Raw genomic sequence first — 24,765 nt, forward strand, 5'->3', positions numbered from 1 at the left:
TCTTTCAGTGTCCACATCTTTCCGGGTGCATCTGTGAGTGACAGGCTGGTAGCCTGTGCAGAGGAAATTAGATGTTTTCTTCCCCTCCCTGCCCAGTGCTGCCATGTCCCAGCTTTCACTGGAGGAGACCAGATGACCTGCATCTCTTATGGATCCTGCTGGGTATTTAGGCAGAGGAACAAGTTTTGGGGGAGGAAAGAAGTCAAATTGTCCCATCTCTCCCTGCTGATGAACCTGAACTCTTCATTCAGGTTGTTACTTGAGTCTGGATTAAGAAGCGTAGCTGGGTAGTTTATGGGACTGGGGTTATGGGGGAGGGTTTATGGCTGCCACATGTCCTAGTTTTTCTGGGATTGTCCCAATTTTAAAGAGGCAACTACCGCACGCAAGCCTAGTTTGCTGGACGTTCATCGGGTTCCAAATCAAACTGAGGCTGCATCCTGATGATGCAACCCGTGTGATGTTAGGTGATAACACGATGATGGGGCACTACAATGAGCTGAGAGCCTGACATCACAGAGCAACTGTCACAATGTCAGGACGCTCGTGTTTGACCCACCAAACTACCTCTCAAAAGTGGCAGCCCTAGAATATTCTAGTTGTAAGGGTGGAAAGTTGCAATGAGAACCTCAGCGGTTTAGTACAAGTTGGAATAACAAAGGAGCATACTTCTTGAGTGGCTTCCTTGTACCCTTCCGAACCTGACAGTATCATCTGCTTGTTTCTTTCATTGTATTGCCTGTCAGTGCTCCTGCCATGTTTGTAGACTCTTTATTTAGCCTGCAAATGGCTCCCCCTGCTGACTCTGCTTCGCTAGTCTTGCATTGGGATTGTCTTCTACATCAGGGGAAGGGGGGAGGCTGTGTGGCCTAGTGGCTAGAGCACTGGACTAGGACTCAGGAGACCTGGGTTCTGTTCCAGGTCAGCCACGGGCCTATTGGGTGACCCTTGTGCTAGTCATTTCATCTCTCTGTGCCCCAGATTAGCCCCATCAGTACATCTACTTTGTGATCTACTGATAAGAGGGTGGGGGTGGTATTGTGGTGTCAAAACTGACCCTTCTTTTCTCCAATCTTCTCAATCAGGGAAAGGGAAAATCTTCCTGTTTGAACCATAATGCTCTGAGCCAAATTCTGTTCTAAAATCTGCTTTGGGATTTCAGTGGGACACCTGGGATAACTGAAAGCAAGAGTCAGGACATGGGGGTACAAATCAGAACTAATGCAACTAGGCTTAAAACATAGGCACACAATAAATACAGATCTAGTTTCCTGCTGCCCCTCCCTCCCCCCATCTGTCTGTCTAGCAGTTGCTTGAACATAGCACCTAATACTATGGATGCTTTAATATACTCTAGTTCAAACAGGAATTAATTCAGGGAAGTCTTATGGCTTGTATTACACAGGTCAGAGTAGATGATCCCAGTGGTCCCTTCCGGCTTTATAAACAGTGAATCTATAAACCCTAGCATCTATGTACTGCACAGAATTAAAAAACCTGACAGCCCAAGATAAGAAAGTGTTTTGCTCCTTCCCTTCCTGTAGGCAGAGGGGCATGGATTTTGGTGCACTGGCTGGCTTTTTAAAATATTGTACTTGTTTGTTTAGTTATATTTTTAAGAGCATGGAAAGGCATTCTAGTAAAGGTACTTTTTACACACCAGTCTGCGCACTGTCAGGTTTGGGCTTGTTCTGGTCACTTCTGGCAGGGAGTTCTACTACTCGGGTCCAGTAGTGATACTTTGAAACTCAGCAATATTTTCCCTTTGGCTAGTAAAGTGCTGGAAAACTAATGCAATACCCACCCTACCCCTAAACAGTGCCAGCTGTTCTCCTCACCTCCGGCTTCAGAGACAAAATATTGTAATTACAGCCACAGGATTAGTAAGTGTCTTTGTGTCTGATAATGATCTATGGATTTCCTTCCCCTCCACCTACCTCCCACTTCACCCTCCTTTTCCTGAAGGAAAGTGGATGTATTTTTAATTTGTTAAAGATTTTAGCAGCATCGCTCTGTCTTAAATTATTTAGAGTATTATGGGCAGGATTAAATTCATTGTGGTTCAGTACCCAGGCTTTTAGCAAAATGTAGAGTGAACCATTGTATTTACTATCACTAGGAGATTTTGCATTAAATTCACGCCGGCTTCTTAGAGGATCATACCAATTACTGTGTGTTGATGCAATCATAACATTGTGTATTTCCATAGTCTTTCATCCCAATGGATCCCAAAGCACTTTGAAAATGACAGATACAGAACCACTGAAACACCGCCTGTTCTTGGAGGGCAGCAATCAGCCAGCATGAAAGAGTGGTAGGGAAAAAATGAACTTTGACAAACATATGTACTTGTGAAAAGTGCCATGTTCTCCTGGGTAGCCCTGAAAAGCAGCCAGGACCCTAGTCTCATGAAAGAGACATACTGCATGGGACCCCATTTCTCTGCCTTGGAAGAATGATTTTACCCAGTCATTCCGTCCAGGAATGTTTCAAAGCTGAGGCGTAATCCTGTACTCAGTGATGCCAATGGGAGTATTGCCACTGATTTCAAATTGGCACAGAAACTAGCCTGGATGCTTGGCCCATTGAGCAATCTCCCCTTGAATTATAGACTCTACCCTTTTATTTTTTTAAAAAAGTTATAAAATCCCTGGCATTTCCTACTAATATGAGTACTTTGATCAGACAGAACAATGGCAATTTTAAAATCAAGATTGGATGTTTTTCTAAAAAAAAAATCTGTTCTAGTTCAACCATGAATTTTCCCTGGCTTCTGTTATACAGGAGGTCAGACTAGATGGTCACTGTGGCCCCATCTGGCTTTGAATCTATGAATGTGTTACTTCCAATTGATTGAAGACGATAGTCTGTAGGCCTAAACTAAATTTGTGGGGACCTGAGCAGAAGAAGGCTCGTGGGAACCGCAACGTAGTCATGGTATGCGAACTTGAACAGAATAGATAGCATAGAATGTTTCACCTAGTGCAGACACAGTAAGTTTTGAAGACCATATACTGCTTTATCTTGACTTCTTGTCTTGGTCTCACAATATCAGAATTCCCTCTCTCCATCCCCATAATCCTCAAAAGGAAAATTGTTACTCACTGCCCCTTTATGTAGGTGACTACATTGTATGAGAAATTTTGCATCCTCAACTTTTTCAGTCAGATGAAATCTTTGAGACTGGAAATTGGCAAGAATCATGGCATTCGGCTGATTTCTATAGATGTACATTCAGTATACATGTTGGTCTAGTTTCCACAAATGTTCAGTAGCACTGAAATTCAATCCAGTGTATGGCCTTGCAAGATTTCTACCCACTGTTGAAATCCTGGCTCTACTGATGTTAATAGGTTTAGAATCTCACCTAGGTGCAGAGAGTGATGCTAAGCATTTTAGAGTTTTGGTCTATATCTGATCCAGACCCTATCTGTCTAATATAGATTTTCATAGAGCCTCCATCATTGTTGTAGCTAAGTGTTAAACTCTAAACAATCCCTACTTATTTTTTCTTCTTGTGATTAATACAAGGCTCACTAATAGGATAGGTCACTAATATGGCATGATGATCTTACTGTAATCATTCTATATGATTTGCCCTTTCATTCTTGTTAGCTGATTTGTGCTGCCGCGGATTGGTGGAAAGCTAATTCTCAACAGGCAGTAGAATCTGGCTCGGTAAATGCCAGACAGGATTTTTTTTTTTTTTTTTTAAATGGAGCACATCTGAAAACCATAACCATAAGATCCCATCTGCTGACAGCAGAGGGAAGCATACCCCAGCTAATGAGCATGTGTACCCACATTGTGGGAGAAAGCTGTATCCGATTATTATTAACCCGTGTTCGGGTTCTGCCTGATCATGGTTAATGTCAGTGTTTTATTAATCACAACAAGTTCCTGTTGGCAGCATTTATCAGCAGGCAAAAGCCAAAAAGGGGGGAGACAAGCATTTTCTCACGGTTTCGCTGCACTGCGGTAGAGAAATGGGTCCCAGTTGTCTCTCTCCAGATCAGGTAGCGGGCAGAAATTAAGGCAGGATTACTTCATTTCCATCCTGTCTCAACAAATCAAGCCTTTAATGGGGAGAATTTATCCTTAACACGGAATCATTTGAGAGGGGCCAGATTCTAAACAAGACCTGGTATTGCCACTGTGTCTGTAGGTGAATGGGCAACTTGTGTGCTCTGGCACTTAAAGATGGGAGGGGCAGGCTTTGGGTACATTATCTTAGAGCCCTCATCAAAAGGGCTATGAAATGAAAGGAGTCTTTTCTGGGGAGAGGGAGGGGGAAATAATACCTTGCTCTGATCAGAGGGTGTTATACTGTCTTATATCTGTTGTGAGCTGCTTTAAGATAGAAACCCATCCTGGTACAGAGCAAGGAAGGGACATGCCAGAGGTCAGCCAGCAGTTCAGTGGCAGGGTAGGGAACAGAACGCTGATCTCCTGGCTCCCCATCCAGTGCTTGATCCACTGGCCTTTCTGAAAAGAGCAGAGTGGGAGGGAACGGAGCAGGAGGAATGAGGGGGGGGGGGCGGGGAGGGGAAAGCGAGGAGAGAGATTGAGGCTGGCATTTAGAAAACTGTTCCAGTGGCTGTGAAAATTGTGCACATCCAGGTACCCGGGATGCCTGTGGCTGCTACACAGGTGAACAAGCTTCACTGCCTCTCAGGATAGATTTCAGCCACTTTTTAAGTTTCCCCCTTCCTACGTGCTCAAATCCCTAGCCCTGCCCATATCGAACAGTTGGCTTGTTAGAGCACTTTTGGGCCAGCTGGGAGTTTGGAAAGTCTGGAGCAACTTGTACATCAGGGTGGTTTAAATGGGAAAGATACTCCCCTGCCTCCAAGGGCAGAATTTGGCCTGTTACGTCGACAAGCCAGGGTAGCTGGACTTGCTGCAGGCAGCTCAGTGAGAGCCACGCTGGGGGGGAGGGGATCCTCCATCTCTTTGCTGTTGAATGACCCTGAAGCTACTCTGTGGTTGCTACTGTAGCCCTGAGCTGCATAAGTCCCAGGGTCTCCTTTGACCCCAATGTGGATGGAGAGGGAAAGACCGGAGGATGCAGGTAGCCACTGGATCTCCCAGATTGACCTGCTGCTTTGTGGGGATACAGAGGGACTGCAGGAGGGGGATGTGGACTCCCCAAATCCCACCCCCATGTATGGTGGATATGCACTAGGTGTGTTGTAATTGGAGCCCTATATGACAAGGGAGGAGAGGGACAGGATTCTCCCCATAGAAGGAATTTAGGAAACATTGTGCTGGTCCTCTTGAGCCAGCCAGTACTTCGGTGAGTTTTTCATGGCTGCGCTACCAAGGAGCGATAATAGAGTTTCACCCCAGCATGCTGCACGGCCCAAATGCTGAGCTATTGAGCTCGAGGGCTCCCCAGCAGAGTCTCCCCCCTCCCCCCCGTGTGTCACAATTAGAGAAGCACCTTTCATAAATAACTTTGAGTCGAATTGATCTAATGTCAAGATGGGTGGATTTGTGAGGAGTAACTCTGTTTGTCATCATCCTAATATCCTCTTTGCCTGGAATTTTCTGCAACACACATTCACTCCCCTTAGCAATAATTAAATCCTATTAGTTTGCAACCCCACTACCCCATCCCACCTCCCCTAAGGATGTTTAATTTTGTTGACTGCTTGTTTTTTTTTAAAAAAAAATCCCCTGAAATGGTTAATGCATTCTCTGCTGTTCGATGCTCATTTTCCGATTCCGTCTCACTCACAAACCCTGATGGATTTTGACATGGTCAAATAAAACTCAGATTAATTGGATTACACACTTCACTTGGGTACCTTTCCCTTTGAACATGAAAGCATTCTCAGACGTTTTGTTTCTGGGCCGCAAAGAAGGAAAGATGGCTACGGTCAAAAACGGTGGTCAAGGAATTACCTGTTTGAGTTCAGCCCTTGTGTGTTTGACTCTGCCCCAGAAGAGACCTAGGTTCAGTGTTCAAGGCATGCTGGTTCCCTTCCTGGACTCCAGTGCAGAGATGCCCTGTCCCTGAGGGCATCTGGAATTATGGCTGTTCCCTAGCGTATGTCACGCTGGATCAGATCACTGATCTATCATCACTACTGTACCCCTATCCGTGACCAACATCCATTGCTTCACCAAAGGTGAAAATCCTCCAAAATGTCTATACTAGACTCATCTCCTTTTTTTGGGCCAAATTCTGCTCTCATTTATGCCAGTGCAGAGTACGCAACACCACCATTGATCTTTGATGTAAATATAGAGCAACCCCTCTATGTACCACTGTAGAATTTGCCCCTCTATGCCTGGAAAGAATCCCATCTAATGGTAGCCCAGTGAGCTAAAAATCTGGGGGGAATGGACGTGTGGAGGTTTGAGATCACAGGCATGAGGAAATGGAAGTTTCTAGATTGTGGGGGGCAGTAGCTGGGGAAAATCTGGCTTTTCAGAAGGCCTTCTGTCATGGGTAACTGTGCTATGCAGTATCCATTGATCAGACCCTGGTAGAGCCCCATGGTTGGGGAGTCTGCAGCAAAGATGCAGTTATTTTTAAGTGATAGATTATATATAAATTGTTTCTTCAAGCAATAGTTAGCACTTCCATCCCATTTCTCCCAAAAGGAACTGCTGAAGTAGCATGGCTTGTATTATTGTAGTGTTTAATTGAAGGGTTTTGTTACATTTTTCTTTTCAAGTTTTGAAGATGCCTGTGAGTCTCTTCTCACCTGGTCCTTCACTGCCCCTGTTTATGAATCCAAAGGAAGGTCAGAAGACTAGAGAAATGTTGATTACAGTTAAGGCCAACAGCAACAAAGCCAGCAGAGGAATAAATTCTTGAGGCTATGGAATTGGTTAGGATCAAGTGGCTAGAGCAGTGCACTGTGAATCGTCACTTAAGTCAGGATACCTGGATTCTATTCCTACCTATGTGGCATTGGGCAAGTTACTTAACTTCTGTGTCTTAGTCTCTCCATCTGTAAAATTACATACATCTCTACCCCGATAAAACACGAATTCGGATATAACATGGTAAAACAGTGCTCGGGGGGGGGGGGGGGGGGCTGCACGCTCCGGCGGATCAAAGCAAGTTTGATATAACGCGGTTTCACCTATAATGCGGTAAGATATTTTGGCTCCCGAGGACAGCGTTATATCGGGGTAGAGGTGTATTGTCTACAGTGCTTTTGTATCTTCAAATGAAAGGTGCTACCCTAGTAGACTGCAAAATATTTGTATAATAGCATATGGGTCCATAGCTAGTGTGTTGGGCTGATATGCTGGACCCAGGCACTTAACCTGGTGGCTGCATATTGGCTACCACATCGGTTTGGTGGCAGTGCTTCGGGCTGCTATAATGGTGCAGTCGCTCAGCACCATTGACACCAGTGCGTTGGGCAGCCACATGGAGACTCAGAGTTCATACATGACTTCTTGGATCATTGGAAACCAGATGTCTTAGAGATGACATCTAGGCTTTCAAAAAAACCCTATTGCTATACAATGCAGTAGCAGCCTTTTGCCACTCAGCTCCCTGAAGGGGGCGCTATCCAGTCTGCTTTGGTGACTGGCAGCAGGATTCAGTAATTAAGCAAGAACACGGATTTGGAACGAGGGGAAAATTCTTTGGGGCAATTGGAAGAAACAGGGTGGAGGGATGAACAAGAGGCGTGTCTGCGACTGAGAGACTAAATGCAAACGCACTTGATCCGGAGCCAGTCTGTGCACATGATGGCCTAATGTATAGAGCCTGAAGAATGAGAGGATTGCTTTGGAGCCTCTGGTAGAAAAATCACAGCTTTTTATTTTTCAATGAGCTTCTGGATGAGTTCCCCTCAGAACGGTCAGGGAAATTGTTCTAATGGTCAAAATTCCACCTAATTAAACACTCGCTCTCTCCTTGGCCAACAGCTAGCTCGAGCTTTCAAACAGCCCAGTGTGAAATCCTGACTGACTGGACGCTGCAGTTGATAATTTTCTCAATCATTAATTCCTCTGCTCTTTACCACAGATGGAGAATCCCAGCTGGCTTCCACCATCATCGACACGATCCTGGCTGGCTTGCCAGGCCCACGCGGCGCACCAGGGCCTGTTGGGCCACCAGGTAACAGACTCAATCGAACTGGACAGCTTTAATGAGGAGAAACCAAACCGAAGATTCTTCTCAGGGGTGTGTGTGTGTGTGTGTGTGTGTGTGTGTGTGAGAGAAAGATCTAGTGGCATAGTTTACGCCGACGTAGGGTGACCAGATGTTCCGATTTTATAGGGACAGTCCCGATTTTGGGGTCTTTTTCTTATATAGGCTCCTATTACCCCCTGTCCCGACTTTTCACGTTTGCTGTCTGGTCACCCTACGCCGACGGGAAGCCTGCCAGGAAAAGCAAGTGGGCCTGGCTGCAAGAGTTTGGGCTCACAGGCCTTGGACTAGTAGAGGCAAAGCTTTGTTAAAGGGGTATGCGGTCTTCAGAGTGATGGAAAAGCCAGTCTGTAACTGTTTGCCTCAGCAGGAGCAGAGTTGACATCAGCCGCGAAGAGGCATTTTATATAGTCATGTCAACCCCTCCATTTTAGCTGTGGCTAAATACAACCCCCTTCCTGCAGTCATGTATCCTCAGAATACTGTGGGTCCGGTGCCATGTGAGGCCCAGCTATCTCTTCACTCAGTATTGCACTCATTCTCTTTCAGAAACCCCAGGTGCAGTACCTCACTTTGTGGATCCTGATCTAAGATTTCTCTTAGGACCAAGGAAGAATAGTCATTTAAAAGGAAACTGAAATTTTGCTGCATTTCTTACTACTTACATTATTTAAATGTTGTATATAGCTCTAAAGTAATTCCAGTACGGAAGGATGCTTTACATCAGAAAGTGCATCTATCTTCTGTCTGATATCCGTGCTTACGCCATGTCCTGATGATCAAGCAAGATTTTTGTAGAGAGAGTGAGAGACGCTCATCAGGAGTAATGAAAGGAAATGAGTGTGATTGAAATTGAGGTTCCTTCTTTCTAAATGTCTCTAAAACTGTCTCAGATTATGATTTTATCGCCAGGACCCCCAGGCACTTCAGGACCCAAAGGACCCCCCGGACCTATTGGAGTTCCTGGATCACAAGTAAGTAATTTTATCCCAGGCCTTGGCAGGGGCGGAGGTGGGGATGGGGGAAGGAGAGGAGTGGAGCATGGAGTTACATGCAAAGCGACTTATTTCTGTAGAAAGGAGATGAAATGTTTAATTAGTAGAGCTGAGTGGAAATCGGAATTTGCATCCAGCAAGAAATGCCAATATTTCAATACTTTGTTTTTATCTCAAATCAGGACAAAAAGCTGAAAGTGAAATTTTTCTCAGAACAAAATGTTCTGAAAAATTTTGATTTGGAAATGGCAAAATGCTTCATTTTTGGTGTTCTTAATCTAAACAAAACATTTTGATATCCCCAGGCAAAATGTTTTGGGTCAGTTCAATAAACCAAAACTTGAGTCAGAACAATATTAAACTGCATCTCCCTATAGGGTTGCATTGCCTCTTGGGAGTTTTAGTTGGGTGCCTGATGCCCCCTCTCTCCTGGGCTCCCTGGGCCAGGCTGGCTGGTTGGATTAAATCTCCCATGATGCACCATGCGGTTCAGTCAGAGGGGAGACAGTGTTGTATCATGGGATACGTAGTCTGGCTAGGGATGCTAGCCCATATGAGAAAATGGGCCCAGGAGATATCTGAACTATTGCTCCCATGAAGCAATGCAGCATCATAGGGAAATGCAGTTCAACAAACCAAAATATTTTTATGTGTATTGATCCAAGCTGCGACAAAATATTTCATTGCATTTTTCAGAATGGAAAAATCAAAAAAGCTTTGGGAAAAATCAGAATTTCCCCCAAACTGCATTTTCAGTCAAAAAACATTTGGATGGAAACATTCCTGACCAGCCCTATTAATTATATGTGGATAAAAAAAAGATTTGTGTAATTGGGTAGATCATACATTTTTGACAAGGTCCCTCATAAAAGGTTACTATGGAAAACTACAGAAAGAGGGGCTAAATCTGTTCACAGATTGAAAATTGGGTAAAGAAAAAAATTAAGTGATGATGAATAGTTGACTAGTCAAAGTGGTAATTAGTTAGGAACCCCCGGAGACCTATTTTTGGAACAGCGTTACAGAATGTGTAGTCCAGCTGCCAATCCAAACTCTTTCAAGGACATAAAACATGGATAAAATGATGATAGAGAATTAGGAAAATTGGGGGATATATATGGGTACGTGATTTATGTTACGGGACATAACCTCAGTTCGGATAAGGAGGATGTAGGGATTGCAGGGAATTGGAGAAATGGGATTTTACTGTGTATTTATTAATCACTTGGAAGAAGAAATGGACAGCAAGTTGGTGAACTTTGCCAATGATGCAGAATTGTTTCAATTATCAAATGCTATGGAGAACTGTGGGAAATTTCAGATGAATATAAACACACTGGGAGATTTGGCCGCAAAATGACGGATGCAATTTCACATGATTAAATGTAAAGTAATGCACAAGGGCAAAACAAACAGAAGCTTCTCTTAAACTCTGGCCTGTGAACTTGCAGGATGTACACGGGGGAGAAAAAAGCCTTAGTCGTGGTAGGTAGCTTGTAAAGATGGACTGAAACTTCAGCTGGTGGAAACTTGTCTAATTCTATTGTTTTCAAGGGAGCTATGCTGATTTCCCTCCGCTGACGGTCTGCCCCATCTTTACTAACTACAGAAGTGCAGCCTGTACTTTTCTTTAAAAAGTGCTAATGTAATGTTACAAATTTCACTACTCAGAGTCAAACATGCAAAAGTTAAGGATGCCCATCTGCTCTTATGAAATTATGAGTCTTATAATTACATGATCTCATGATTTCTTGCTTCCCCCTCTCTCCTCATGTGGAGCTTCTGAGCTGTACACAAGAGTCTTCCAACTCCTATGGAGCAATTTAGCTGCACACGAGTGAGACACCTTCCTACAGCAGAGCTTAGATCAAGGTTTCAGTGCAGAGCTCCAGCGACAGAGAAGCTAGGCTACATGAAAAAATTAACACATTCGCACAAAACTTTAACAAACGTTGTCCGAGGCACCCTGCCCCTTGCCCATCTTTCCATATGCCTCAGATGCTGCACTCCTGCCCCCTTTTTTTAAGCTCCCACGTCTTTCTCCCACGAGGTCTGCAAACTTTGTAAGGAAATGGGAGAACTGGATTATGGATAGGTATCCTAGATTTATATCGTTCCATATAGATCAAAAGACGAGACTAGTTAGTTTCCTATTAAGTACCAAATGAGTATTTCACCCTGTTTAATTATGAACGTCCTTAGCCAGATGACTAATGCGGGCCTAGTCATGCACTATGGCTAAGATTTTCATAAGTGATTGGAGTGTGCCTCACTTTTGGGGTGCAATTTGAGACTCCCTAAAAAGGCTTGATTTTCAGAAAGTGCTGAAACTTCCAACTGCTGATAACTGGGTCCCTCCCTTTGAGGCCTCTCAATTTGTGCCTCCAAAATCAATCATCGCTTCTGACAGTCGTGGGGTATCTGTTTAGCTAGGATAGCTTCAAACTACCATCTTCCTTTAGATTCTGGAGGCTACGGTAAAGCCGTTTGCTGAAGCTTTGCAGCACCCCATAAAAGTTTGGCAAAGGCCATCCCTAAGGAATGAAAGCATCCCAGCAGGATGGCCGGAGTGAGCAAACAGACCTAACATTAATTGGATTGTACATTTGAAACCATTTTGATGAGATTCACTCACCCAAATAAACAATTTTCAAATTAAGCCCAATGTGTGCTAATAATTTTGCTCCCTGGGTTGAATAAATCTATAAAACAGTCACCAATGGAGAAGAATGGCTTTGTCTCAAGACTTCTGGTAATTAAACTCCTTTGCAGATATTGATCTTAACCCTTTAAACACCAAACAAAGCCATGATAGTGTTGCAAACAAGATAGGAAGAGAAGACTGTTTGTTGATACTCTGCGTTCTATCCTCCAACTCTTGGTAACTATTTGTGAGGTGTTAGTACCCACCCTAATGACTACTGCAAGGGACTGCTGCAAACAAGGTCTAAAGACATCTTGGTCTGTTATTCCTTTGCATAGTTAAGGATATGCCGGATAACATAAGAACCCAGCCCTGTGAAAGTATCTCACTCCTAACCTGCCAGGAATGTTTCTAGGATCTTTAAGCCCCCATTCCCATTCAGTCCTTGGCCTTCTGCAGAGGCTGATAACAAGGGACCAAGTAATGCCTGCAATATGCACCACTGTCCATCCTGAAGTGGACTGAGTCCACTGTCTATTTCAAAGAACCCATGCCGAACAGCTATCAGCACTAAGTTTACTACCAACCTGGGCTAGACATGAACCAGTAACCTAGAGGTTAATCCTATTTTTCAGTATCCCATTACCAGTGCCCTCGAGACAACTGCCCCCCAGTCTTTGCAGCCCTGAATACCTTGTCATCAGCTTTTAGCAACAAATGCCAGTTATTATAGTTCAATCTGTTTTTAAACAAAAAACGTAGGCACTTCTAAAAGAGCCTAGCATGAGGGGTCCTGGCCCATGACTCGTGCTCGTAGATGTTATGGTAATGCAACTAATAAAGAATAATAATATATGTGCATATGCACTGGGATGCAGCTGAGAGGGCTGTAAGTGCACAAAACTGCCGAAGGCCCTTTATGATGCATCTTTTCCTTGATTCCCTGTAAGACTGCATGGACTTCATAAATCATCCCCTGCAGGCCTTGTTATTCAGATGCACCATTTCCTTGAAAGGGCCACGTGACAGGCTACTCCCCATGTTCAACTATCCTGAATGTGCAAAATGTAATTGTAGAGCTCCCCAGACCATTGGAAGGTGGGTGTGTTGTATCTGTGTGGTCCATGATGGCTGACGGTCCCTGCCTTGAACCTTGTGAAGTCATTTACACCTGTGCAAAGAGTATGCAAAATGCTATCATCGGATGCTTCGCCACATACTTCCTGTGTGACCTTCGGCAAGTCACTTATCTTCTCTGTGCCTCCGTTTCCCATCTGTACAATAGGGATAATAGCACTGCCCTGCCTCACAGGGTTGTTATGAGGATAAGTGCATTAAAGATGCTATGATGATCGGGGCCACAGAAGTACCTTATAAGATAGAAAGACAAAGTCACATTTTACACTCACGTCACTCGGGGTAAGTCACTACGCAGGCTCTCGGGCCGCAGAGAATCTAGCCCAGCATCTTTAACAATAACAGCAAGATGTTAATTGGAGACTTCGTTTACTGTTCCATTAAACATACATAATGGAAACTAATGTCCTCTTATCCTGCATCTGCCCTCTAGGGTGTACCGGGCTCTCCAGGACAGCCTGGACCGAAAGGTTCCAAAGGAGATCGAGGAGAAAGAGTAAGTTAAAACTTTTTATCACATGTAAAGATTCACAACCAATTCTGGGCCAGCTCCTCAGATGGTGGAAATCAACATAGGTCCACTGAAGTCAGTGGACCATCTCTGACTAGGTGAACGTAAGTTCAGAATATTATGCAAGAATCAGTAAGGGAGACCATTGCACAGGCAGAGGGGACATGTTATTTTCACAGGGTATAAGTTACCTCTGAAAGTTTCAGAGTAGTGAACACTTGGTCCATAATGTCTATTGGGAACAGATTTTACTATAAACACTTTCGTACCTAGCATTTTAGATGGTTTAGCTCAGTTATCATGTTGCGACTGGAAAAGAAGGGCAAAGCATGTTAGAGAGAATAAGAACTATTCTGAAATGGAGCCATTTTTCAGGGTCAAATGATGTTCTTAAAATGTTTGCTTTTACTTCACATTTTGTCATGTTCTCGCTATCCTTGCTTATTTTGTCTAGGACATAGAAGTGTTAATGCCCAAAATACAGCAAGAGGAGTTTGCGGAGTGTTGTTTCCAAGCTGGCCAAGATTAGGAAATACCAAAAAAAATAAAACCCCAAAACCACATGCGAGAGCCTCTTCTCACCAGGTTACCAGCCCAGTGTCCAGGCAGACTAAAGAGGTTCAAAGCAGTATTTAAACTTTTGGATGCTTCTGCTATCCCAGTCCTCCAAAACTCTTCAGGACTGCCCGTCACTTACTGTGCCAGACTATGGCCTGTGGACCATTGGAGGCTTGCGGAGACCCTTCTAGGAGGGGCTGTAGAATGAAATCTTTTAAGAACTTAGCACTGGGGGAACTGGATTGATGAGAGAGAATCCTTGTGAGGAGATTTTGTCCACAAAGTGGAGCTACAGAATGAAAAAGTTACCATTAATGGTGTTTGCAGCATGTTCTGGAAAGGAAAGAAAGCTGCATAAAAGTTTTAGTGCTAAGTTTCCAGTATGTGCCCATAGCAGGAGTCAGGTGGCTGCAGTCTTAATGTATTTCCTTTCTTTAAAGAGGCATTACCTGCATATAGATTTAGGTGGAGCTCATTACTGGCAAATCAGGTAAACAAATCATCTGCATTTGCCAATTTCTCTCCCATCTTCCACCTTCTGTTTGCTTTTTTCAGTCTGAAGGGCAGAACAATGTTTGTGAGGGCTTAGAAACGCAAATGCCAAATGCAGTTTGATTAGTTTCAGATGAGCTTGGAGACTCTCCAAGCCCATGAGCATAACTAGTGACAGGCTTAACCTGCATCGCTCCAGATTTTACATTAGGGCAACAACAATTCAAACTAGATTGTACAGTACACACACTGAAAGCAAATAAGACACAGAGGTTGCTGATAAATGTAGTGGTCTTTCAGACCTAGCTACCAAATACTGCTTATCTCTATTAGATGTTTATTTCAGTTTTCAGTGAAGGCCACTTTTATTTATGAAGAGAGCTCTGTATGTAACTAGACATTTGACTTTTTTATAGGTGGCTTAATTCCATAGTTTACGCCATTGCTAAATATTACAGATTAGAGCTGGCTGAAAAATTTTCAGTGGAACAGTTGTGTTGAAACTGAAATATTTGACGTGAAAATGTCTATATTTTGATGAAGTTTGATGGGAAAACATCTAAAAAATTCTTTTAGACTCATTTCATTTGGAAAAATATCAGATGTTTTGTTTCATTTCATTTTGACTATTTATATATAATAAATATAACAACATTTCAACATTAGAGAAAAACTGTTTTGTTTTGATAAATAGAAATTGTTTAATTTCCATTCTATAAGTTAGTTTGAAATTTCTACTTTTTGTTTTGTTTTGGAACAAAACCACAATTTTGGAATTTCCTGGGGAATGGGAACTCCATTTTCCAACTAGCTCTGTTATAGATGAATGGCAAAGCAGTAGTTAAAGCTGTCATTGGCAGAAGAAAATAACATTTCTATATAGGATGGTGTGTATGACATGGTATTGAGAAAGTAAATAGGAAAGTGTTTTTTACCCTTTCACACAGCACAAGAACTAGGGGTTACTTGATGAAATTAATAGGTATCAGGTTTAAAACAAACAAAAGGAACTATTTCTTCACACAATGCACAGTCAACCTGTGCAACTTGTTGCCATGGGATGTTGTGAAGGCCAGAAGTACAATTGGGTTCAAAAGAGAATTAGATGAGTTCATGGAGAATAGGGCTATCAATGGCTATTAGCCAAGATAGTCAGGGATGCAATCCTATGCTCTGGGTGACCCTAAACCTCCAACTGCTAGAAGCTGGGCCTGTATGACTGGGACTGGATCACTCAAAATTACCCTGTTCTGTTCATTCCCTCTGAAGCATCTGGCACTGGCCAGTCAGAAGACAGGACACTGGGCTAGATGGACCATTGATTTGAACCAGTATGGCCGTTCTTATGTTCTTACCTATTGTTCACCCATATAAATGTTCTTTCCAAGTCAATGAAAGATCAATCTAGACATTGTGCAGGCTTTTTAACACAGATAATATCTGCTGGTTTATGGTCATGAAATCCCTGGTCACCCACGCTGCTTTTATCATCAGTCTGTAGGGGGAAGTGCATGCTGCACCTTTGAATTAGTGTTGGCATCACATGGACAAAGTGCAGAGACTGTGTAAGCTGATGAAGGCCAGAGCAGAACAACTGGGAGGGGCCCATCTTACTATCAATATTTGAGAATAAACAAGATGGTTTGATTCATAGATTCCAAGGCCAGGAGGGAACATTGTGATCATCTAGTCTGACCTCCTCTATAACACAGACCGTACAACTTCCCCAACATAATGACTAGAGCAGAACTGTTAGAAGAAGCATCCAATCTCAATTTAAAAATTGTCAACGATGGAAAATCCACAATGACCCTTGGTAAATTGTTCCAACGATGTATCTCCTGCCACCTTAGTTCAGTGAATTGCTACGGCCTGATTCACCCAATGCAGGATCTAAGCAACTCATATCCTTTCAGTGGGGACAGTTGGGCCTTATTATATTTTCTCCTTCTCGTCAGTATATAGTTCTGCCAGCAGTTGTCACCAAGTGTCGCACAGGTCTCTCTAATGCAGTGTTTTTGATATAGTATCTTGTTCCGAATTGGTTCTTCATATAAAACCAGTGAAGCAACAGTTGGGGAAAAAAATATATATATGAAAAGGCAGCTCTAATTTTCTGGCAAATGCAAAATCCTACATCCTACATCCAGCTGGACGGTTCATAGCAGCCCCCCCCCCCCCAAAAAAGGGGGATGAAATGAAAGTTTTTTTTCAATTCGTTTGAAAATTTTGAGCCAATTTGAAATCAATCTAAATTTTAAAAAAATTCATGTTAGGGGTACTTCCCTCTTTTCCAGCGGGGAAAAAGAGGGGAAAGGGAGGAAAAGGCAGTGGAGGAAAGGAAATACAAAAATGGCCATTTTGATTCTTTATTTGAATCAAAACAAATATTTTTTCAAATGGGTTTGAAACTGTTGTTTTGAATCATTTCACCCAAAACTGCCCCAGAAAATTTAGAATATGAAAATTATGAAAAAAAATTGTACAATTCAAAAAGCCATTTTTCATCAAAAAGATCTATGCAGAGAAATTTAGTAGTTCTAGTTGTGGATAAGAGGGTGAGCATGTGTGCAGAAGACAACTAAAAGGGTATGTGATGGAGTTTTAAGGGAAAATCATAATTAGATATTGCAGTCTTTTGTTCAATGGCGCAGTCTTAGCCTATCCATTATACTATATGGAAGAATGTTGTATTTGGGGGGAAAACTCAAGGGCCAAATTTCTCCCCGCTTTAACTTAGTTGACGTCTCTGAAGTTCAAGAGGCTGCAACTCCATTTTACAAAGATCGGCCTGAGATCCTGAACCAAACTTCCCCAAATGTTGAGAGGATTCAGAACTAGTGCTTGAGAGAGATTACCCATTTTGCTGCTTGCTTGAATGCTGAAAGCAATAAAATTGAGGGAAAAGAATTTCCACGCTGTCTCATGAGTTTATTTGTTAAGCCATTTTAATTCCACTGGTAAAATTAAATTTTGTTATCAAATGGGGAAAAAATGACACTTGCTTTATTTCCAACAGGGGCAAGCAGGTCTGTCTGGAGAGAGGGGCAATAAGGGACTGCCTGTAAGTGAAGTGTGTGTGTGCGCGCATGCGTGACAGAGAGACAGACACACACACAGAAACGGGGTGCGGGTGTATGTCATGTCCAGCACCTTAAATACCACCTGGCTGGACTATGGCTGGTACAACAAGTTCTCTCTGGATGCTAATACAACATCCAGGTCAGGAGACAGCATCTCCGAGATCTGTGGAAATGAAACACTGCATTTTAGTGCTACGCTTTAGAGTCAAGTGGACAAAGCAGTAGAAAATACCCTGTACCTGCCTGGGGTTGAGGAGCTCGACTGCATGATCTCCTAGGTCGTCTCTCTCTCTTTGCTGGATCTAGGAGTGGGGCTAGTAGTCTAGCAAAAAGAGCCTGTTAAGAAGAGAAGTGCTCCACCAACCATAGTTCTTCCCTCAGGAGTGAAAAATTGGTAGCAAAAGATTTGTGCAGAAGATAGATCTGACGTACCACCTCTGCTTTACCCTGATGAGGCCAGATTTGCTCTAGCGTCTAGACTTGTTATCTGTATTGTGGTAGTGCCTAGTGGACCCAGTCATGGATCACAACTCCGGTGTGCTGGGTGCTGTACGAACCGTCTTTTTGTTCGGTCTCTGCTGCAAAGTGCTTACAGGCTCAGCAGAAGCCAGCCGGGTAACCTCCTGCTGGCACGGAGAGGGTTGAGAGGGGCTGTGGCAAGGTGGATGAAACCTTCCTATTGCCGGGGAGGGGGCACAGGTGGGCAGCAATGATCATGAAGGGGTCATGGCCAGTGAAGCAGGAAGGACATGCTAATTCAGCGCAGCCCCCCAGGAGCTGCCTCCTACCAGGTCTCCTGTTGACAGGACTCTAAAGCTGCCTCCCATGTTGGAACTCTGGACAGACCATCTGCCCTGTGGCTAAGCCATCGAAATTCCACCAGCAAGCCTGCTCTCTCCAAACCTCCTTTATCTGCAAGACTGGGCTGGAAGCCTGTTCTCGAGAGATTTTTCTCCCACTAGTTCTGGGACTACCAGCTTCTGGCCAGGCTGGGAATCCTCTGGAACAACATCTCTCAAGCTAAGACCACATTTACACGTGCAGTTCTGGTAAAAACAAAAAATATTAGGGAGAAGCGAGTGAATCCAACCAAGAGTTGGGTTCAGTTTGAGTGGAAATGTTGTGGGGCGGGGGAGGTAAGAGGGCTCTTGTTTTGCCTGACATGGTTCTCTCCCATCTCTACTACTATCTTGCTCTGCTTTAAATATCTCTGCCAGGCCCAACGTTGCTGAGGAGCCAAGCTCTAATCCCAGCCACCTTACTCAGCAGTTCGTGGACCTTTCCATTGCTCTTTATTTAGCTTGTGGTTTACTCTGTGTATGCCATCTGCTGCTTGGGAAATGCAGACACTTCCTGATTAGATGAGTGGGCAGCAGGGGAATGTCAGACAAACTGTCGCAATAACTAGGGATCTTTCTTCAGTAGAAATGTAATGAGCATCTTGTAGAGAGGTGGAGGGTGATGTGGCTAATTAACGGGACTCTTGCGTAGTGGATATGGATTTTTCTGGAAAAATAAACGTAGAGGCAAAGTGTGCCTGTTTGGAGGTGGTTCTAGTTAACTCCCTACTGGTTTTAGTGTAAAGCGTTGCTTACGGGGAAAGCCTCACGATACGCACATGGTTTTGGTCGAGGTCTCTGGCCGCAGCCATCAGACAATGGTTCATTGCAATGCAAACATCATATAGCTCAGGTCGCTCTGGGCCAAGTTCAGCTGTGGTGTAAATGGGTAGACACTCCACCCCCCCCCCCCCCCCGCCCAGCCAGCAGGAGCTGAATTTGACCCTGTCTAAACGAACAGATGACATACATCGTGATTTCAATTTGCTTTCTGCTGATGGGGCTTTTTTGAGGGAGGGGATTTGAATGACTTTGGATAGCAAATCTCCTTGTTTACATGGAAATTTGTTTCTCTCATCTTAGGGTGAACCAGGCAAGAAGGGTGAAGAAGGAGATAAAGGGGCTGATGTAAGAAAACACTTTTACTGCTGCCTGGTTTTTCTCTTGGTAAAAAGAGTGTTTACTCCCCTTGGGACCATACCCTGTCCTTGTTCTGTGTGCAGGACTCCCGGTAATGTAAATGGAGGAGGGGGGGGATTGCAAAGATAAAAGGGCAGATGATGCAGGTGGCATTAACCTTGGCTTCAAATATCCATGGGCATTGGCATGTTCAAAATCTGGATCCAGATGTTTTTGGCTTGATCAGTGTCTGAGTGCCACACAAGTATTAATGGATATATATCCTTACCGCACCCCTGTGAGAGACAGAGAGAGGGCAGTGCTATTATCCCTATTTTACAGATGGGGAACTGTGGCCCAGGGTAGATTAAGAGACTTGCCCAAGGTGACAAGGAAGGCAGTGACTGAGCTGGGAATCTTGCGTCATTGCCCAGTGCTTTATCAACTAGACCATCCTTCCTACCTAGCTGATCCCATATCTAGTAGAATATGGCCCCTTGACAAGATCTGATTTTGTTTTTTCAACAGCATGCTCCTGCTTGCCTGCTGATAATCAAGAGTAAGATATTTGAGACCCAGACAACACTCTTCCCCAAACCCACACTACTACCAAGATAATTTCACAAAATAGCAGCGAAAGGGTTTATTGCGACATTTTTGAGTTTGGTGGTACAATGTCAGTGCAGGGAAAGCCAGGCCCACCCAAGTGATGCTCAGAACAAATGTCAGATCTGCTTAGCAAGGAATATTTTAATTGTAAAGTAAATAGTGCAGTGGACTGTGGAAACGGGCACAAGCCACAGAGTTTGAATCCAAGCCTCACAGTTTGACAATGTTCAGATTTGCACGGCGATTGGTTTGGCCCATTATGGAAATAGGAGCCAGCTGAAAATTTTGGATCTGGCTCCAAACCTCTCCAAAATTTTAGAGATGCCAGAATTTGGGTTTATAATTGAGGCTTTTTGCCTCATTGCTTTCCTTTGGATGTTTATAGAGGCATCTCCCTATTCTCCACAGATTTGCAACCTGGTTTTGTTTTATGAAATCATTAGCAGTTTCAGGGGCTACATTAGCATTGTAGCTTTGGGGGATTGCATTATAAACTTAAATAAATAATGTACCTATGCTGTAGACACATACAGAGGTTTTGTTTTTTCCTTCTTGCAGGGAGAAGGAGTTCAGCAACTTCGAGAAGCCCTGAAGATTTTAGCCGAGAGGGTGTTAATTCTCGAGCATATGATAGGAATTCATGGTGAGTGTGTCTCAGCCTGTGGCTAAACGTTGCTTTTCTGGAGAAGTTAGATGGATGTCACTCTGTTCCCACACTAACAGCTCTAGAATTGGCTAGTTCTAGACTCCTAGAATATGACTCTTCTTTTCACCTGCTCTCTCAATGAGCTGCTGGATGCGAGGGCTCACTGCTGGTTCAGCACAGTAGCTGATTTTAAAAGTAGGTGACTAAAGTTAGGCTCCAAATCCATAATGAGGTGACTAAAGTGGCTGAGTTTTACACATTGAGCACCTGCAGCTGTCAGCTTCATTGGAGTTACTCTGTCTTTACACTAGTGCAGGGGTAGGCAACCTATGGCACACGTGCCAAAGGCGGCACGTGAGCTGATTTTCAGTGGCACTCACACTGCCCGGGTCCTGGCCACCGGTCTGGGGGGGCTCTCCATTTTAATTTAATTTTAAATGAAGCTTCTTAAACATTTTAAAAAACTTATTTACTTTACATACAACCATAGTTTAGTTATATATTATAGATTTATAGAAAGAAAGAGACCTTCTAAAAACATTAAAATGTATGACTGGCGCGCAAAACCTTAAATTAGAGTGAATAAATGAAGACTCGGCACACCACTTCTGAAAGGTTGCCCACCCCTGCACTAGTGCATAATACGCCCCACCGACACATTTGTATTATAATCAGTAGTACAGAGCCAGCTCAGCAGCAGATCAAGCCGTGTTGTGTTCTGCTTCATGGAACCGCTACAAAAATGTTCTCCTTGCAGAGTCTTTGGACCAGACCCTCAGCTGCTATCAATCGAAAGTCCCCTGTTCACTTACATCAGCTGAGGGTCTGGCCGCCTTAGTATTCGTCATCTCTGACGGACCCTAGAACGGGCCAGGCCTGCAAATCCATAATCCAGGCAGCTCCCCTGATTAAAATTCAGAGAACACTGATTTTGGGAAACTCTTAGTGTCCCACGTGTTCCTACTATTTAAAATGAAGCACTCAATATTTTGAGTGATTCAGTTGGAGCCATTTCCCTCCCCACCAGTGCAGCAGGCCTTTCGTCAGAGGAAAGCGGGTTTTCTGATTCTCACACAGCAGAGTTTTCTCTGCTGCTGATGCAACAAAGAGAAATCACTTGCTTTGGGGCAGGGGCTCCAATGCCTTGACAGATGCATAGCTTGCTCTGCATAATTGTTTCCTACAGAAACGGTCGGAGCAAGGGGGAAATGTTTTGGATCTGTTCATGATTATGTTCTCTCTGTGCCTTTCAGAGGTTGATTGGGGTTTTTGGCACCAACACAAATGCTTCTTGGCCAAGCACCATTTACTTCCTTCAGTGCTGCTGGCACCCTTGTCCTCGCCTCGTCCATAAAGCGAGGCACTGCTTTGCCCTCTTTCAAATCTCTCTGCAAGATCCACTCCCACGGGGCCGTCTTTGTGAAACTGGCAACAGATAACAGCCCGTGGGGACTTCTGATAGTTATATGGCTTCTGTGAAATTTTCAAATGTACCAAAGTGACTTAGGCACTTAAAGCATGTGTCTTATTGAAAGTCAATGAAACTCAGGCTGCTAAATCCCTGTCACTTTCTAAAATAGGACTTTGGAAATGTAACCCATGAATGTATTGGTTTGCCTTGTCCCCACCCCCCTTTCTCCTGACTTGTTACTCACATTTTTTGCCTCTCTTCTGGACAGGGACTGTTTTTCACCCTGTATTTGAATAGCACAGTCAGGGCCCTGTCATTAGAGCTTCTAGGTGCAACCATAATACAAAGAACTCAGAAAAGGGGGGAGGGGGAATGTAGGGTTCAAGCACCAGGGAGGCGAGCAAGAGATTATGCGGGAGGAAATCCACTGTATTGACGTTTGTGCTCTTCCTGGGGCCACACAAAGTCAAGAAGGTAGCCAGAAAATGTAGGGCTTGATATAGGCCTGTTATTCTCTCAACATAATAAGATTTAAAATTAATTTGATAACAACTGCCTTAAAGCTGAGGACATTAAGATGTTCTAAGCCAATCTGACAGCAGGAATAGTTACTCGCCCTCCCAGCTGGTCAGCACGCTGGGGAATGTACTTGATAGTTCAGCGAGAAAAGGAATTTGCAAAATATTTACAGCACGGCTAGAACATGAGCACTTAACAACCTCAGCATTACCAGTGATCGCATCACCTCATGACTTGCATAGGCCTGCACTAGCACAATCCAGCATGCTTTGTACGGCCACTTTCCTTTTGAAGAATATGCAGGCAGCCTAAAGCTCCAAGCACTTTGCATTGGGTGTGACTCTCCAGTGCCCTTTACCTTGTGCATCCATTTATACTAGCGTAAAGTACTATGAAAGGGGAATGGCAGCATTTTAACACCCGCTTGGCATTGGTGTAAATGACTTGAAGGTGCAGGGCAATGGAAAACTGGGCGCAGCAAGTTGAGTGAATTGCTTAACGTTTTGGCTTGGTCTGCTCCACCCAGATTTTATAGCAGTGTAATGGTGTCGGTTAACGGGTGATTTACCAGTATAGGAATTGTATTTATATTTAATTTCCAAACTTTGCCTCAGTCTCTGTTTATGTACAATTTAAAAACATAAATACATCACAAAATAGACCCTGCGTCAATTAAAGGCTGCCACCCGCCCCCACGCCAACTCAATGGGAAAGCATACACGCTGTCTGATCGAAGAGGGGAAAGCAAGGTCTAGAGTTGAGGGCCACTCACGGAGGATGTCCTGCTCCCAGCCATTTAAATTAATTAGCTCAAGCACCACCATTGATCTCAACTGCTGGGAGACAGTTAAGGTTAGTAGGACCTAGAGCAATGTAGGCTTTATAGATTAAGACCAATAACGTAAATTGCATCTAAAACTGGACTGGAAGCCAGATCTGGTTATTGCACAGAATTTGCCATTCATGCTGCAATACAAAGCTTTGTGTTACAGTGACAAAGGGATTTAATTCATCTTAAATTTCCCAACTAACTAATCTATTTTTATAAAGAATTGGTATTGTAGACCCTTCTTGTCCACTCTTTCAGGCCAAAGAAAAGGTTGAATCAGGACCGGCTCTAGGCACCAGCAAACCAAGCACGTGCTTGGGACAGCACAATTCCAGGGATGGCATTCCGGGAGGTTGTTGGTTTTTTTTTTGTTTGGGGCGGCAAAAAAACCTAGAGCCGGCCCTGGGTTGAATGCTGGAAGCTGCGTAGGGTCAAAACCGGAGTCTTTCATTACATTAGTACAACCACAGAGTGCAAAGAAAGATATGTTTGCATGCAGCGGTTCCATTGTAGTGAAATTGATTTTTATTGAGCAGACAGAGCCCCCAAGCTGTGAGGCCACCCCACAATTTTAATCGGCTGGCGCTAAGGATCCGACCCTGCTCCCGCTGTGGGCACTGAGATTTTTGCCATGACTTCTGTGCAGGAGCCCCAAGCCGAAATGCCAATTGCATGCTATCATTGTCAGACAAAGCGCCAGAATCCACGTGGTTTTGGAAACCAAAACCACCACCCAAGCAACAAAGCAAAACATACCAACAAAAACCTTTCCCCACGCAATAGGATGGAAGCTTGAGATAATCAGAGCGGATTAACCAGCCCTACAGAACAGAACAGCAGGACACAGGAAAAGCCCACTTTTGGCAATGCTTATTTCCAGCTAGCGCAGCACAAATCCCTCTGCACTGGGGTACTCGCTTGAATCAGAAATACTGCGTGATGTGAGCAGCCCAGTGCTGGAGGTCTGGCTAGGAAGGCTGGGCTCTTGGCAGTGAAACAAACAAGTGTCCATTACTGAGTGCAAAAGGAAAAGAAACAGGGGCATTAACATTGAAGAGTCAGCATTATGAATTTGCGTGTCTAAGCACTTGAAAAGGACGGTGGCCATAGACCACGTGTACAATTAGCTTTATGGGGCAGGATCATTGTAGAAAGGCTCCTTGCCATAAGAGGAAGCCTGGGCCGGTGTCTAAGGTGCTGGGAGACCAGACTGCTGGGATTTATTGCCAGTGGTCGCTAATTAGCTGT

General features: G+C 43.9%; 1 protein-coding gene across 1 annotated transcript in view; it reads left to right on the forward strand.

The window, feature by feature from the left end:
• The window catches only part of COL26A1 (collagen type XXVI alpha 1 chain), a 209,243-nt gene that overhangs the window by 183,678 nt on the left and 800 nt on the right, over window positions 1-24,765 (forward strand). Inside the window, exons 8-13 of the mRNA XM_065418468.1 lie at window positions 8,000-8,092; window positions 9,038-9,099; window positions 13,335-13,397; window positions 17,482-17,526; window positions 19,468-19,512; window positions 20,671-20,755. Of these exons, the coding sequence (XP_065274540.1) occupies window positions 8,000-8,092; window positions 9,038-9,099; window positions 13,335-13,397; window positions 17,482-17,526; window positions 19,468-19,512; window positions 20,671-20,755 (393 nt within the window). The remainder of the gene's footprint in view (window positions 1-7,999; window positions 8,093-9,037; window positions 9,100-13,334; window positions 13,398-17,481; window positions 17,527-19,467; window positions 19,513-20,670; window positions 20,756-24,765) is intronic.

Source organism: Emys orbicularis, chromosome 17 (genome assembly GCF_028017835.1).
Source record: "Emys orbicularis isolate rEmyOrb1 chromosome 17, rEmyOrb1.hap1, whole genome shotgun sequence".
NCBI classification, from domain to species: Eukaryota; Metazoa; Chordata; order Testudines; family Emydidae; genus Emys; species Emys orbicularis.